General features: G+C 49.7%; 1 protein-coding gene and 1 long non-coding RNA gene across 2 annotated transcripts in view; both read left to right on the forward strand.

The window, feature by feature from the left end:
* LOC146186961 (uncharacterized) overlaps positions 1–11,652 on the forward strand; it is a 36,258-nt gene extending 24,606 nt beyond the window's left edge. Inside the window, exon 5 of the mRNA XM_084608152.1 lies at positions 10,779–11,652. Within this exon, the coding sequence (XP_084464278.1) occupies positions 10,779–11,054 (276 nt within the window). The 3' untranslated portion in view covers positions 11,055–11,652. The remainder of the gene's footprint in view (positions 1–10,778) is intronic.
* On the forward strand, positions 7,077–9,098 carry LOC146186962 (uncharacterized). The gene is made up of 2 exons (XR_014708186.1): positions 7,077–8,313; positions 8,542–9,098. It is a non-coding gene; the product is annotated as an uncharacterized LOC146186962 (long non-coding RNA).
* Positions 11,653–15,251: the final 3,599 nt, after the last annotated feature.

Genomic DNA, 15,251 nt, shown 5'->3' on the forward strand with positions numbered 1-15,251 from the left:
TTCCCTCCATATGGCTGCGTGGGATACGTTGTCAAAGGCTCCCTTTATGTCTATGGCCATGACCACGTTTTCTCCGTTTCTTGGCATTGTTTCTAGTACCTCTTCTTTGAGTTGTAGCAGTATGTCATGTGTCGATAGATTCGCCCTGAATCCGAACATGGTGTCTGGGTACCATCCTTTGTCTTCGAGATGCGTCTGAATCCTTCGGTTGACTATTCTCTCGTACAATTTGCCTAGGCAGGAAGTTAGCGATATCGGTCTTAGGTTTTCTATCTGAAGTTTCTTTCCAGGCTTGGGAATCATGACGACTACGGCGTGTTTCCACTCTGCTGGAATCGTTCTTTCTTCCCATTGCTTGTTTATGTATTGGGTGAGCTGATTAATCGCTTCCTCGCTAAGATTTCAGATTAATGCGTTTTGGATCTTGTCCGCCCCCGCTGCCGTGTTTTTTGTCGTTGCTCTTATGGCCTACAGGACCTCTTCTCTCGTGATGGGTCTGTCCATGGCTGGATTCTCTGCTCCCTGGTATTCGTCTCGGTATTCCTCTGCTTGGTCTTTGCCATAGCATTTTTCTTTTACGGCTTCGATTAGTTGTTCCTCCGTACCCTCGTACTGATGAAGGACTTGTTGTTTTCTGCCTTGCTTTTGTTTGGGTCCATGAGTTTTCTAAGTATCTGCCATGTTCTTGCCGTGCCCAGGGTGCCGTTCAGTGAAGTGCTGAACTGTTGCCAGCCCTGCCTTGCTAACTGCGTCGCGTACTCCTCTGCTTGTTTGGTGATCTCTGCAATCTTCTTTTTGAGTTTCTTGTTTAATTTCTGTCGTTTCCATCGCTTGGTCAGGCCGCGCCTTGCTTCCCAGAGTCTGAGAAGTCTTTTGTCTACCTCTGGTGCCTGCTCCGTTCGCGTCACCTCCTTAGTGTATAGGTCCCTAATTTGTCTGAGTTGCTGGCTCCACTCCTCCGCCGAGGTTATGTCGCCCTTTAGTTGTCTGCAGTGGATGCGGAAAGCGTCCCAGTCGGTTATTTTTGCCGTTCCTATATCCTTTTTGATGCTTTCTGCCTCTACCGTGACCCTGATGATAAAATGGTCGCTGCCTAGATCTTCTTGTAAGTTCTCCCACTCGATTTGCCTGGCGCCCCTGACAAAGGCTAGGTCGGGACTTGTATCCATGCTTACACTGTTGCCCTGCCTCGTGGGTTGGCTTTCGTCTGTGATTAGTTCGCAGCCCGTGTTCTCTGCCGCCGCGCAGATGCCACGTCCTATCTTGTCTTCCGTTTTGCTGCCCCATTGCGGGCTTTTCGCGTTAAAGTCCCCCGCTATTACTAAAAGATTCTGCCCTGCCAATTTTCTCGCCCCTGCAAAGAGCCTGCCAAAATCTCCTTTGTTCTTTGGTGGGCTGTACAGGTTGACGACAAGGATACTTTTGGCTTTCCTTTTCTTCTTGGAAATTATTTCCGTTATTATGTGTTCTAGTTGTGTGTCCTCTATCTCTTTGTGTGCTATGGTGGTGATTTTGTTGTTGATGAGAGTTGCCGTTCTCCCATTCTCTTGACTTGTGTATCCCTTTAGGGTTGGAGTGCAATTTGTTTCTTGTAGGAGTATTAGGTCTGGTGGGTTTACTCTGGTGTCAATGTATTGCTGTAGGAGTCCCTGCTTGCGTCTGTAACCCCTACAGTTCCATTGCCATATCTCTAATTGTTGTTTTCCTGCCATGTTGTACTGTTACTGTTATTGCTTGCTCCTTGGGATTCTGACACGAACCTGCGCTCATTATATAGGCGGTCTCTGGCTTCGTTTATTGTTTTTTGTGTATTTTGCGATTTTACATAATTGCGAAAGCTCTGATCTTGCAAAGCTATTTTTTGGCTTAGCTGTTGCATTTGTTGCTGCATTTGTTCCATCTGCTGTAGCATGAAGGCTTTTAAATCGCTCATCATCGAATTTTCTACCTCGCTTTCGTGCGAGTTTCCCACAAACTGTTGTGGAGGTGAAGGTACTCTTATGGGTGAAAAGCCTGTCCTTCGTATCTCTCTTAGTTCTTCTAGCAATTCTCTTATTTGTTTTTTGAGTTCTTTGTTCTCTTCACGGATTTGTTCCTGTTCTTTTCTGATGTTATTATTTTTGGCAATTAATCTTTTCTCGTTTTCTGTTTGTGTGTTTGTGTTATTGTTGTTGTCGTGCGGAGCAAAAAGCGTCTTGGGAGGGCCGGCTCCCCAGCTTACCTTGACTCCGCCGCTCTTCCTTTGTTGTTGTGCCTGCTTCTCCCACGACTGCTGGCCACCCGCGTGCTGGTATAGCCTGTCTCGCTCCTGGCTCCGGCCCTGGCTGCTGCTGCGTCCCCGGTTTCGGCCCTGGCGGCTGTTGCTGTGCCCTCTTCCTCGGCCCCGGCTGCTGCTGCGTTCCTGGCTACGGCTCCTGGACTCGCTCCGGTATACGTCCTGTCGATCTTGTTCTTCGTTCCGGAACCAACGCGGCCTCCGCGTCCGCTCCTTCCTTGGTTGCGTCCGCGTTGCTGCTGTTGCTGACCCCATGTTCTTCCTCGTAACTCTTTGATTGTTTTCAGGCGTTGCGTGCATTCCTTCGCGCCCGTCTCGTGTGGGCCGTCGCATAGCTGACATTTGGGTGTGCATTGGTGCGTTTCTTCTGGATTCCTCTGGCCGCATTGTCTGCATGCGGTTACTTCTGGATTCGGCCAGACGTCCGACCTATGTCCTCGCTGATAGCAGACGTAGCAGAACTGTCTTGTTGGTCTGTATGGATAGCAATCCTTCTCTCCTCCGTGATAGTAGACTTGCTTAGGGAAGACGGTACCGTCGAAGGTAATGACGGCCGTATTCGACTGGCCGAGCATTCTCGCTGCCAGAATCTTCACGCCTTGCGTGCGGGTCCGTAGGTTCGCCTTGAGTTCCTCTGATTGGGTTCCCGGGTCCACCCCATGGATGACTCCTCTCATCGTTCCTTCCGGCGCCGCCACGTGTGTGGCGACTTCGTAGTTGCGTTCTCCGAGCCTCAGCTGCGCGATTCGCCTGATCTGTTGGGCGGCGCTTTCGCTGTCGGTGCTAATTATAATTATGTTCGAGCCGGTGCGCAGTCGAACTATGAGGTCTTCTGCCTTGCATCCGTGTCCGGTTGCCGCAATCACCGCTTTCGCCACGTGTTGCGCCTGCAGGTTTTTCACTGCTAGTCCCTTCGGCCGCAGGATTATTTTTAGATCGTCCTTGGGCAGCGGAGGCAGCCTCCTCCGCGGCGCTCTTTCCTCCTCTCTCTTCTTGCGCGCATCTGGCGCGCCATCTGTGCTCTTCTGCGCGTCTAGGGAATTTTTATAACGCAGCCGCCGAAGTCGGGTTCGAACCCGGGTACTCCGGCACAGTAGTCGGGCGTCTTACCACTGCACCACCCCGGCGGAGCCCACCTCCAATGAGCAGTAAAAATTCAATGGCAGGCTAGCCCCCGCTGCAAGCAGCGGTGGCCTACCTGTTACAGCCCCATCAGGGGAGTGCCCCCGAAGGGTCTCGCCCCCCCCCCCCCCCCCTACTGGCTCTAGCGTTTTGCTGTTTCTAGTCATCTGGCGCGGGGATCGATGTTGAACCCCTTAGAAACGGTGGCGGGTGCAATAACGGCCTACAACAAATAAAAATTCAGTGGCTGGCTAGCCCCCGCCGCGAGAGGCGTTGGCCCACCGTTCCAACCCCGTAGGGCCAGGAACTGCCACCAGGGCCTACTAGCTCTAGCGTTTGGCTGTTTCTAGTCATCTGGCGCGGGGATCAATGTTGGACCCCTTAGTACAACCATTTGTACGAAATTTTTCGGCCGCCCGTTTGGCGCAGAAGGTTTGGGCCGGAGTCGAACGATTCTACTGGACACGGAGCACAGAACTGCAAGTTGAGCCGGAACTATGGTCAGACTAGTCGGCGTGCGGGAGATTTGTACCAGTGACCTTTGCTCTCTCAAGCCATGCCCTTCAAAGATTTTCAAACAGCTATTGCGGCCGAACGGATTGTCGCAGGACGTTGGTTTGGTTGGTTTGTGGGGTTTAACGTCCCAAAGCGACTCAGGCTATGAGAGACGCCGTAGTGGAGGACTCCGGATATTTCGACCACCTGGAGTTCTTTAACGTGCACTGACATCGCACAGCACACGGATGCCACTCCGTTTCGGCTCCATCGAAACGCAGCCACCGAGGCCGCGGGATTCGATCCCGCTTCCTTGGGAACAGTAGTCGAGCGTTGTCAAACGATTCGTCGCATTGCATTGCGCTGTGGTATCTAATTTGGCTCGCAGTGTTAATTTTGGATGTAACGAAGGAGTATACAGGACATACAGGAAGTGAATATGCGCCATGTGATCCGGACATAAACAACGTTGGTTTGCCAGATTAGTGCAGAATCTATTTACTGCATGGTCCTATGGCCCTACTTGTATTGAACAGATGGCGCGGCACGTAGGTTTCGAAGCATACAACGCACAACTCACTGCAGCAATGCTAAATACGCTTATGCAACAACTAAAAAGGAATAAAGCAGATATTTACAGTTTATGCTCGATAATCAATCGCTGGCCTACACTTCAGCTCATTTTAACAAACCTACAGGAACTTCACTTCAGGCGCATTATTGGAAGCGTAAATCTGAGCATACTGAAATCGCCCATACGCGGCATAAATACAGTATATAGCCCAAGATCCCTAAATTTGAGGAATCGTACCTGTTGTGTAATCGCGGCTATAGCGATAGCGCGATAGCGGTGGCGCGATTATCGCGAGAGTTGGCTATAAGATAAGCCACGTCGTTCGGGCACCGGGCCGCATTCCACTACAAGCTGTGATGGAATAAACTACGTTCGGGTAACAACCCACCGGGCCTTCGTCTGCTGTTCCCCCGACGAAACACGACATTGGCGACGAGGATGGGATCCTGACCAGCCGACATGGCAACGGATGATCCGGCAGCGGCGGGTTCAGTGACGCAAGTCTTCGGTCGACTGGGACATATCGAGCCTTTCGACGAGTCTACTAGCGACTGGCCGTCGTACGAGGAACGATTGACGTCGTTTCTTCTGGTCAACCGTATCCCCGAGGATGACAAGGTACATGCTTTTTTGAGTCTCGTAGGCCCAAAGACATACAGTCTCCTCAAGTCGTTGACCGCACCTGATTTGCCGTCAGCTAAAAGTTTCGACGTGTTAAAGAAGCTCCTAGGTGACCACTTGTCCCCAAAGCCGTCGGTAATTAGCGAACGCGCAAAGTTTCACAGAAGAGCGCAACTCGAGACTGAGTCCATTTCAGAATTTGTAGCTCAGTTGCGCAAGTTGGCGCAGACATGCGAATTTGAGGCGGCCCTAGATCAGTCTCTGCGGGACCGTTTCGTCTGCGGTTTGCGCAGAGAAGACATACAGCGTGTGTTATTCACGGAGGATAACAAGCTAACCTTCCAGAAAGCTGTGGAACGAGCGCTTGCCATGGAAGCGGCTAAAAAGAGCGTGGCAGAAGCGCACGCCTCTGAAATGAGCGTACCGGACGTTCACAAGGTCAAAACGGTTGGGGAAAGTGTTTTGACGCAGCGGAATTGCTATCGCTGCGGGTCTGCGAAGCATGCAAGTCGTTCATGCCCGCATATCGCAGACACCTGTTTCAAATGTGATAAGAAAGGACACATTCAAAGAGTGTGCCAAGCTAGTAAGCAGCGAAAGCCAAAGGGAGAGCGGCGAAGCTCGGTGAAGGTGTTAATTCCCGGTCAAGCGTCTGTTAACATGAAGGAAATTGTTTCGCCTGGCCTGGAACCGATAAAAGTTTTGATTAACGTGCAAGGGGTACCTTTGGAAATGGAGCTGGATACTGGGGCTACTGTGTCCGTCATGTCTTTGCATCAGTTTCGTCAGATGTTTCCCTCGATTAAGGTCATGGCAACGACGCTCAAGCTAAAGACGTTCCAGGGAGCCATCGTTGAGCCTGTCGGAGTTGCTCACGTTGCAGTGCAGTATGGAGAACAGAGGGCCCAGCTGCCTCTTTACATCACGAGAGAAAAGGGACTCCCTCTGCTTGGTCGACAATGGTTGCAAGCCATCCGACTCGACTGGAGCCGTATTTTTTAGCTCAACGCCATTTCAAGGTCAGATGTTTCTGCATGTTCAAGTCAAAGCGGCAGATTGCGCACGCTTCTAGACAGGTACCAGAGTTTGTTTAAGGACGAACTGGGGACGATTGCAGGAGAAAGAGCGGAATTGGCACTAAAGGAAGATAGTGTGCCGAAATTTCTAAAGGCAAGAAGTGTGCCCTTTGCATTGCAACCTGCAGTCGAGGCAGAGCTTAAGAAGTTGGAAGGCATGGGAGTAATTTCACCAGTCGCGACGAGTGACTATGCCACACCGGTGGTACCAGTAGTAAAGAAAGACGGTAGCATAAGGCTATGCGGAGATTACAAGTCTACCCTAAATCCTTGTCTTGAAACTGACCGGTACCCACACCCAAGAGTCGACGAGTTGTTGGCAGCGCTCGCAGGGGGCCAAGAGTTTTCTAAGATTGATCTCAACCGAGCGTATCAGCAGGTAGCAATGTCCGAGTCTTCAAGAAAATACTTGACTCTTAATACCCATAAAGGGCTTTTTGTCGTTAACAGGCTGCCGTTCGGAGTTTCATCGGCACCTTCCATTTTTCAAAGAATTATGGACACAATGTTGAAAGACTTGAAAGGTGTCAGCTGCTATTTGGATGATGTTCTCATCACAGGCAGGACGCCGGATGAGCATTTTGCCAATCTCGAAGCGGTCCTAAAGCGGTTGATGGAGCGCGGGGTTCGAGTAAAAAAAGAAAAATGTTCGTTCTTTCAAAAAGAGCTGCGGTATCTGGGTCATGTTATCAGCGCAGCAGGAATCAGCACAACGCCAGACAAGATAGAGGCGCTAGTAAAAGCTTCTGCGCCCACTTGCAAGCAGCAGCTGCAGTCGTTTCTGGGCATCGTGAATTACTACGGAAAGTTTGTTCCACGATTGTCCACTCTTGCTAGCCCTCTTTACAAACTGCTGCGTTGCGGTGAGCCATGGCGTTGGGATGAATCGTGTCAAGTGGCTTTCGAGGAAATCAAGAACGCGTTGACGTGATCCTCTGTGCTAGCGCATTACGACCCAGATAAACCTTTGCAAGTGGCATGTGACGCTTCCCAGTACGGCGTGGGGGCAGTACTTTCTCATGTTGCAGAAAATGGAAGCTCTCGCCCGGTCGCTTATGCGTCGCGCACATTAACTGACGCCGAGAAAAAGTACAGTCAACTAGAAAAGGAAGCGCTTGCCATTATTTTTGCCATCAAAAAATTTCATTTCTACATCTATGGAAGATGTTTCACGTTGGTTACGGACCACAAGCCGTTACAAACGATACTGGGGCAAAAGGCAGGCATTCCACCGATTGCGGCAGCACGTTTACAGCGATGGGCTGTCACTTTGTCTGCTTACAAATACTCGCTTGTGTACAAAAAGTCCAGTGACAACGCAGAAGCAGATTTTTTTTCAAGGTTCCCTCTTAACAGCCAGGAGGACGGCACGTCCGAAGGCGAGGAATCGTTCTATGTGTTGCGCCTGGAGTTGATGCCTGTATCTGCCAAAGAGATCGCGCGAGCTACATCACGTGATCCGTTGCTTTGCAAAGTGCTCCAGTATACAAGTATAGGCTGGCCACTGCACTTACGAGATGCGAACCTAAAGCAATTTTTTGACAGACAGTTGCAGCTCAGTGTGCATCAAGGGTGCCTCATGTATGGAATGAGGGTTGTGATCCCGTCTTCCCTACGAGAGTCGGTGCTCGAAGAACTGCACCAAGGTCATCCCGGCATCGTGCGGAGCAAGGAATGGGCTCGCAGTTACGTATGGTGGCCGTCAATTGATGCAGACTTGGAAACAAAGGTACGAAGTTGTCAAGCGTGCCAGGAACAACGGAATGATCCATGTAAAGCACCTCTGCATCCTTGGGCATGGCCGACCGCGCCGTGGAGGCGTATTCATCTGGACTTCGCGGGGCCTTTCAGAGGAACAATGTTTCTAGTGGTAGTAGATGCCCACTCAAAGTGGCCAGAAGTGTTTGGCATGCGGAGCACAACGTCCGAACGTACTGTTGCTTGCTTACGTGAACTTTTCTGCAGATTCGGAATACCGGAGACGGTAGTGTCTGACAATGGACCACAACTGTTTTCCGATGAGTTCAAGGCATTCATGCGGGACATCGGAGCCAGACATGTCGTGAGCGCCCCTTACCACCCAAGCACAAATGGTCTGGCAGAACGTTTCGTGCAAACGTTGAAGTCTGCACTACGCAAGGCATCTCCTGGTGAGTCTGTCGAAAAAACACTTCACAACTTTTTGCTGGCGTACCGAAATACGCCCCATCCTACGACGGGAGAGGCTCCAGCTAACCTATTGATAGGTAGAAGATTGCGTACTAGGCTGGACGCAATCAAGCCTACAGTGGAGGGAAAGATAATGCACAAGCAGTTCACCCAGATGCAGCAGCGTAAAAGCAAGAGGGACTGTTTTGGCATTAATGAAAGTGTTTTAGTTCGAAATTACAGAGGCTCGCCGAAGTGGGTTCGTGGGACTATATTAGAGAAGACTGGACCGGTCTCCTACAAAGTCATGGTGGCCACACCCCGAGGCAAGTTCATCTGGCGTCGGCACCTCGACCAGCTGCTGCATAATTCAAGACCTACGGTGACAAGGTCTACCGACGCAGACTGCATGGAGGGGTTCCTGGTCTTCCCTTCAAGCACGACGGGTGATCAACCAACTTCGGATGAGCCGGGGCCCGAACAGTCTCCCAAGGTCCTTCCGGGTCCCGCTGATACATCTGAGACGTCATCTCCCGGGAGGCGCTACCCATTACGACAACGACGTCCACCCGAGCGATACGAAGCTCGCTTTTAACTATTGTATAAGGATACAATTGCACCCTTTAAATAAAAGGGGAGGAGTGTTGTGTAATCGCGGCTATAGCGATAGCGCGATAGCGGTGGCGCGATTATCGCGAGAGTTGGCTATAAGATAAGCCACGTCGTTCGGGCACCGGGCCGCATTCCACTACAAGCTGTGATGGAATAAACTACGTTCGGGTACCAACCCACCGGGCCTTCGTCTGCTGTTCCCCCGACGAAACACGACAGTACCTCTGCATGATCGTACAACACGCCGATATGGACACTGCCTCAGTTAACACTGCCCACCTACTGCCCTGCCACGTAAGTTTGCGAGCAGGTGGTGCCAAATAGAACAATCTAGCGGCCTGCTTGGCACAACTCCGCAGAAAAATGTGGCGACCCATCACTCTCGGGGTGCTATAGCAGATATGCGTTGTACGTCTCTATCCCTTTGACTCTTGCATTGTATCCGGGTCCGAGAACAAAGGCTGCGTCGAGATTATTTGGCCAGCAGTGCAGTGTCTATTCTCCGCAAAAAAAAACGAATACTCCCGAGATAGCACGTGTTGCTACTGCGCTATCTCCATGCATTACATCCCTAATATATACAATAGAGGCATCAAATAGTGAATGCTTGATTCTTTGTTTTTTTAACAATGCGTAAGAGTAAAATATGCTTGGGTTACGACGTGAAACTGAGATACGCCCGCTTAATAATTTATTACATCGGAATTGTTCCCTCCTGCCGTATCGTTTTTGTTTATTTATTTAACCTTCGAGTGACATCTATGATTTCACAAACGAGTCGAAGTCAGGATAGTTATAAAATGCTGCAGTATAACCGCTGATTAAAGTTTTGCACTTGCAAATTCTTTTCAGGCTGCGTAGGAGTTATGTGGGTTTTCTGCGGCTTTCTTTATGCCTCACCTGACCTCAAATCAAAAAGTCGTTCGGCGGTTGAAACGAAAACAGGAAGAGAGAAAAATTACATATTACTAGCATCTTTTACCCAAAGTCCACATGGATTTCCATGTTTTCTCAAGTACTATACGTTATGCCGAGAGACAGAACGCACAGCCTAAGTACGTTGTCTCTGCTCCTTCAAGATTCCCAAATTATACCGGACGAACTTTTGTCGAGGTGTATCCTGTGCAAGTCTTTTTGTACTTGTCTTTCAAAGGCTAGCCTTCGGATTATCAGGCAAGGCAGGAGAATATAGGCATGACCTATTATCGTATCTACATTTTTATGAGACTAAAATCACTTCCTGGCATATATGCTGGGTATTGTGATTGTCTGCATCAGTACATATAATTATAAAGTGAGTAGTAATAAATAAAATGATTTCAAGTAACTATTTATTTATGTCTATAGTCAGCATTGCCGTGTACTTACTATACCATCTTCGAATATAACTGAATAGAAGCGTTTCGTTCAGGCATCCATGACGCGTCTACAATCTACAACTGGAGCGTCTTGTAGTTGCGGTTTTCGCCTACCTCTTGTTTTTTTTTTTTTTTTTCCCGAGCCCCCGAATAGCGGAAGCTTAATGACGCACATACGCAACCCACTCATCGTTCTCCTTTTTCGCCTTTCAGTGAAGTTCTGAACTCGCGCTAGCTTTCTCTCATACAACGAATTTTTCTCAATATTCTTTGAGTGAAGCAACTTGACACTTGTTGCCACAATGGGGGTAACTGCGGATGGCTACTGATCGAAATGCAAAGCCTATTTCATAAGTGCTGCGGTAAAACGGTCCTAGACAGTAGTAGTGTGGCTCAAAATGACCCTGGTCGACGTGCACACCGTGACACTATGGTCGACGGAGGACATTGTGGAGAGACTCGCGTACATCAGCACCCCCTTTTCGTGTGTGCCGCAGGTGACCTCGGCTGCCCTGCTAAGTACGATGCCGAGCAGCCAGGTGGAAGTATTCATGCACAACCTCAGCGACAGCTTCGGGTCGAAGGCCAACACGATCGCAGTGGCCTTCCCCCGTAACCAAGACGAAGCTATCGCCGAGCTGGAGGTCTTCGAGCGCTGCTTCCGCGGAGTGCCGGCGCTGGCCAACCAGGCCACAGAGTTCAACGTGGGAGGACAGTTCGCGCCGTTGGGTCAGCTCAAGCTCGTCTTGCTGCTCATAAAGCTGCTGGACTGATGGTCGGCACTGCAGAAGCACGTGTGCATTACCGGGCGGTTCCCTGCTTCAGCGAGCATTAGAAATTTAAATTGCAATACGTTCAGTGGAAATGAACAAAAATAACATACAAAAGAACCTTATTTCTAAAGGCCAGTGCTTACCGCTGGAGCACGTTTCGGTCACTACTGTAAACTCTGCTGCGCCGTGTTTTCTGAGAGGCGAAAAAAAAACCACTAAGCTCACGGGCATAAGAATGCGTTTTTTTCTTCTGCATGCACTGACTTCAACACCTCCATTAAACAATGTTATGGACATCATAAACATCAACTTTCCGGTATATCATTGTCTTAAATAACTACTGAGCTTTGTGATAGACGAATCGCAGAATCTTTAGTGGGAATGGAGGCTCGAGAATGTTTTGAAGGGTTTGGACTTGCCGCATGTGTGTCTAGTCGGTTGGAGACCCAAAAACTCCGTTGCTGTCTAAATTTACTTCACCGACGCGCTTACACATGTCAGTACAAAATGAATAATAATCGAAGGGATGCTTCTTGTCTTCTAGACAAGGCTTCGACAAGAGCATAATATTTTATGCGTACCAAAATGTAAGGGCGGTCCGCTGTACTTTATGCACTAAAAATATGGTTTCATATTTTGCCCGCTTCACACTGCGGGAACACAACAGCGGCGTGGACAAAACACGGCCGCCCGTCAAGCCGGACACTTGTTTCTGCAGACACTTGTTTTCAGACAGCTTCTCACACTGCACAAGAAGATGAGAAACAAGGCAGGTTGCCGCGGTGTTACAACGGTGTGACAGACTTGGGTGACGAAAACCAAATACAAACAGCGGTCGTCGGCAGTGTTTCAGTTGTTCGCGGGCCGAGCGAAAATCCCGGCGACGACCCCCCCCCCCCCCCCCCCCCCGCATTCACTTAACCGTGATTGATCTGTTTTTTGTGGTTTTAGTGCTCGCAAAGAGCACTTGAAGAAAAAAAGCTTCCCTTCGTCGCTTTGTTGTCCCCCGCGATCCGGCGTCTTGAATGCAGTCGGGCAGTGGGCCGCAGTTGAAACCAGCTGTGGTGGAGCCGCCCTGGTTCCCTTCTTATATCCGGCCCTTTCTTGTGTGCAAAACCCCTCCTTTCGGGGGCCTTCATGGCTTCACTCCTCTTTTGTGCACCGGACTCCAGAGTCGCCCTCGGCTACGCTAGAGATTCAGCAGAGGAGCGTCGCTGAAGTTTTTTCAGTGTGACAAGGAGTTAGCATGGAATTCCTGCAGAACTTTCCGAAATTCCGTTTCGCCGGTCGCCAAAGACATACTTCCGGACAGTTCGTGTTGAATAAGTGTGACGGGGTAAATGGCATTACGCGAACACGCTGTCGCCAAACAGAGTCGACCAAATGTGTCCACAGTGTGAACCGGACATTATTAGTCACAACACATGTCTCCTCACGTTAGACCTCCACGAAATTGCATGAAGGTGTGAAAGTTCTGGAAATAATTATAAAAAATCAACACACGAGGCGGCGGCAATTGGACAAAATTCAACACTGAAAGAAAAAACATGTAACATCGAGAACAGTACAAATAAAACACACGCAACGAACACAAATTTACGGCCGATTTGCATAGTTAATCAAATGCGAAGTAGGTGCGAGCAGCTGCTTATCCCTGCTGTACCTTTCCATCGCTTGCAGTCGCGCAGCCCTTTGTCTTGGAGTTTCTACCGCACGTTTGTTCCTCTTCACTTTGGCATCCGTTTCACGACGGCGCTCAGTGCCTTAAGCAGTTTCCTGAGCACCCTCGGCAAGCTTCCTCATTCTTTGTGCTTCTAGATTCTCGAACCGTTTATCTCTGCGATATCAGAATCGGTAGATTACGACCCCGCTTTCTTTCGTAACCGTCGTACTCCAGCACGGTGAACCTGCGTCGCAGTGCCAGGCGGCCGGCTTTAAACATTGCGACACGAAGCAAATGCGCGGCGAAGGCGCGTCCTCAGCTTTCCTTACACCATCTTTAGAAATGAGTGTAAACGGGCGCAATGTACCCCTTTACAATGCACAGCTCCGCGGTCGAAAAGTCTGGGGTGAGATCATAAGGGGAGAGGAGGAAACGTGCTTGAAGGTGAGCGCCAGTTCAGGCGCGGAGGTGAGCGCAAGCTGCTTCACGACGCGGCAAGCAGCTCGTAGCCGAGATTCAGGGAGCACCGCGCTTGAACGTCTGCTGTCCGTGAAGATTGAGGTGTGACTATGCGAGGGGAGAGATGCCGCAGTTGAGGACGCGCGAGCGAGACACAACTGCTCACTCCGGATTAACACACGCATAGCCTAGGCTATGACACACGCTTGTGCAATGCTGTCCAGTAACAGCCGCCACGCCTGAAACGGACACGCCGCGTGATGCGGGCGTCACCACTTTATTTTCCTTCTCCTCTTCAAGTTCACAGAGAGACGGATGGACAGAGAGAGAGCGGCTTCTGCTGCAGCTGTGCGATCGCTCTGACTCATCAATGCTGAACCGGGCGATGCGCGCGTCGCCACCTTCTGTTTTTCTCCTTCAAGTTTGCGAAAAGAGAGAGAGTGAGCGGCTTCGGACAGACATAGGCGAAATCCGTGATTGCGGCTAGTAGTGCTACGCACTGAAAGATAATCTACAAACGAAAAGAAAAGGTCCACTCATATGATCTTGTCCGGGGTGATGGTGCGTCGGACGAAGTGATGTGGTTGAGCGTCGCCGGCAACATTCTTCAAGTTGTGCGCCACTCGATGAGTATAGGGGACCACTTGTGGTCGCCCTGATCCCGGCTTAGCATAGGATTTTTTTTAGAAAACGAAGGCGGGTCTAATTTCCCCACCCACTGTAACGAGTGCAGGTGTGAGCTAATGCTTAACGGAATAAGGATTCTGGGCAGGAGTCGCCATCAGGTGGCACGTAAAATTCTTGAAGCTTTTATGATCAAAAAGAAGGAAGGCACTTGTGTTAGCGGCTTTTCTCTATCCCTCCGTAAATGAAGTTTCCTTTCATAATAGGTTTTTGGGACGTTATGCACTGCGCGACTTCTCAGCCCTGCATTTCCAGTGGCCGTCTGTTGTTCCTTTATGAAAGTTGGCAATTTTCTTCTTAGTTTTATCTTTGACCTATTTGTTGTTTTTTAGGTTGCTGACTGTTTTTCCTTCATATGTATGACTCTGCTGTTGCTACAATTGTTTGGCACTGCTTTTGCTAAGAGATGGACCTTTTTTAAGTTATTTTATCAGAATAGGTTTCTTGTCTGTTATCCTGATGCTGCCGCTTGTTTTCTACGTGTTGGGTTCGGAACCATTTTTGCGATGAGTCTCATGCTTGAGCTGAATGTATAAATATGCAACTTTTCCGGTTAATAAATAGTTGGTAGTGTGCGCATGCGGCATCCCTTTCTTTTTAGTGTCCTTGTTGCGCCGCTAGTTATTTCATCATACACCAACTCGCCCCTCAGGCCGTTATTCTGTACAAGGTAAGGCATGCACCCCGTCTGCGGAAAGATCACCATCCGCCGTCTACCGGGCGTGTTCAGCTGAATGCGCACTGGGACGCGTCACAGTTCAAGTAGTGGCATCCGAACAGCGGAGCCACCCAGCGTCCCCCAAATTTTTCACCTCTTGCTGCACGCTGCTAGTTTGCCAAGCCAATTCCCTTCTGCACATGCTATTTTTCACGCGCGCGTTCTGTACCGTGCCGACGAGTGTTGTGTGCCTATGTGTCCAAGCAACTGCAATACAGAGAACAAGGTTAAAGTGTTTTGAAGTTTGTTTTTTGTTCCCAAAGGAAGAAGAGCTCTACAAAAAATGGCTCTGTGTGATTTCCCGAGAGGGTTTTGTGCCTACGGCCAAGAACAAAGTACGGTTTGATTTTCTGTTTTGCCATAAATGCACGGTATGCAAGGGTATGCATACCGGTATTATGCATATTATGCCGTATTGCGTTGGAACTATAGCGCGTCGCATTTTTGCTATTGTGATGCAGTTGTGTGCCTTACACTTCCATGCATCCTGTCTAAACCATACCTCATCGTACACTGAATCCGGACAGAAAAGGTTCCCGTCCCACTAAATCTGCCGTGTCCGCGTCTGAAATCAGTGCCATCACAACTGATTGGCTACGGGTCTCTCGAATCAAGATTCCCTTATATATGGACGTGTTTAGTGCCGAGTAGCCGTGTGAGCGAAGTGAAGAGG

Source organism: Amblyomma maculatum, chromosome 6, assembly GCF_055883805.1.
Source record: "Amblyomma maculatum isolate TAMU_Amacu chromosome 6, ASM5588380v1, whole genome shotgun sequence".
Lineage (NCBI taxonomy): Eukaryota > Metazoa > Arthropoda > Arachnida > Ixodida > Ixodidae > Amblyomma > Amblyomma maculatum.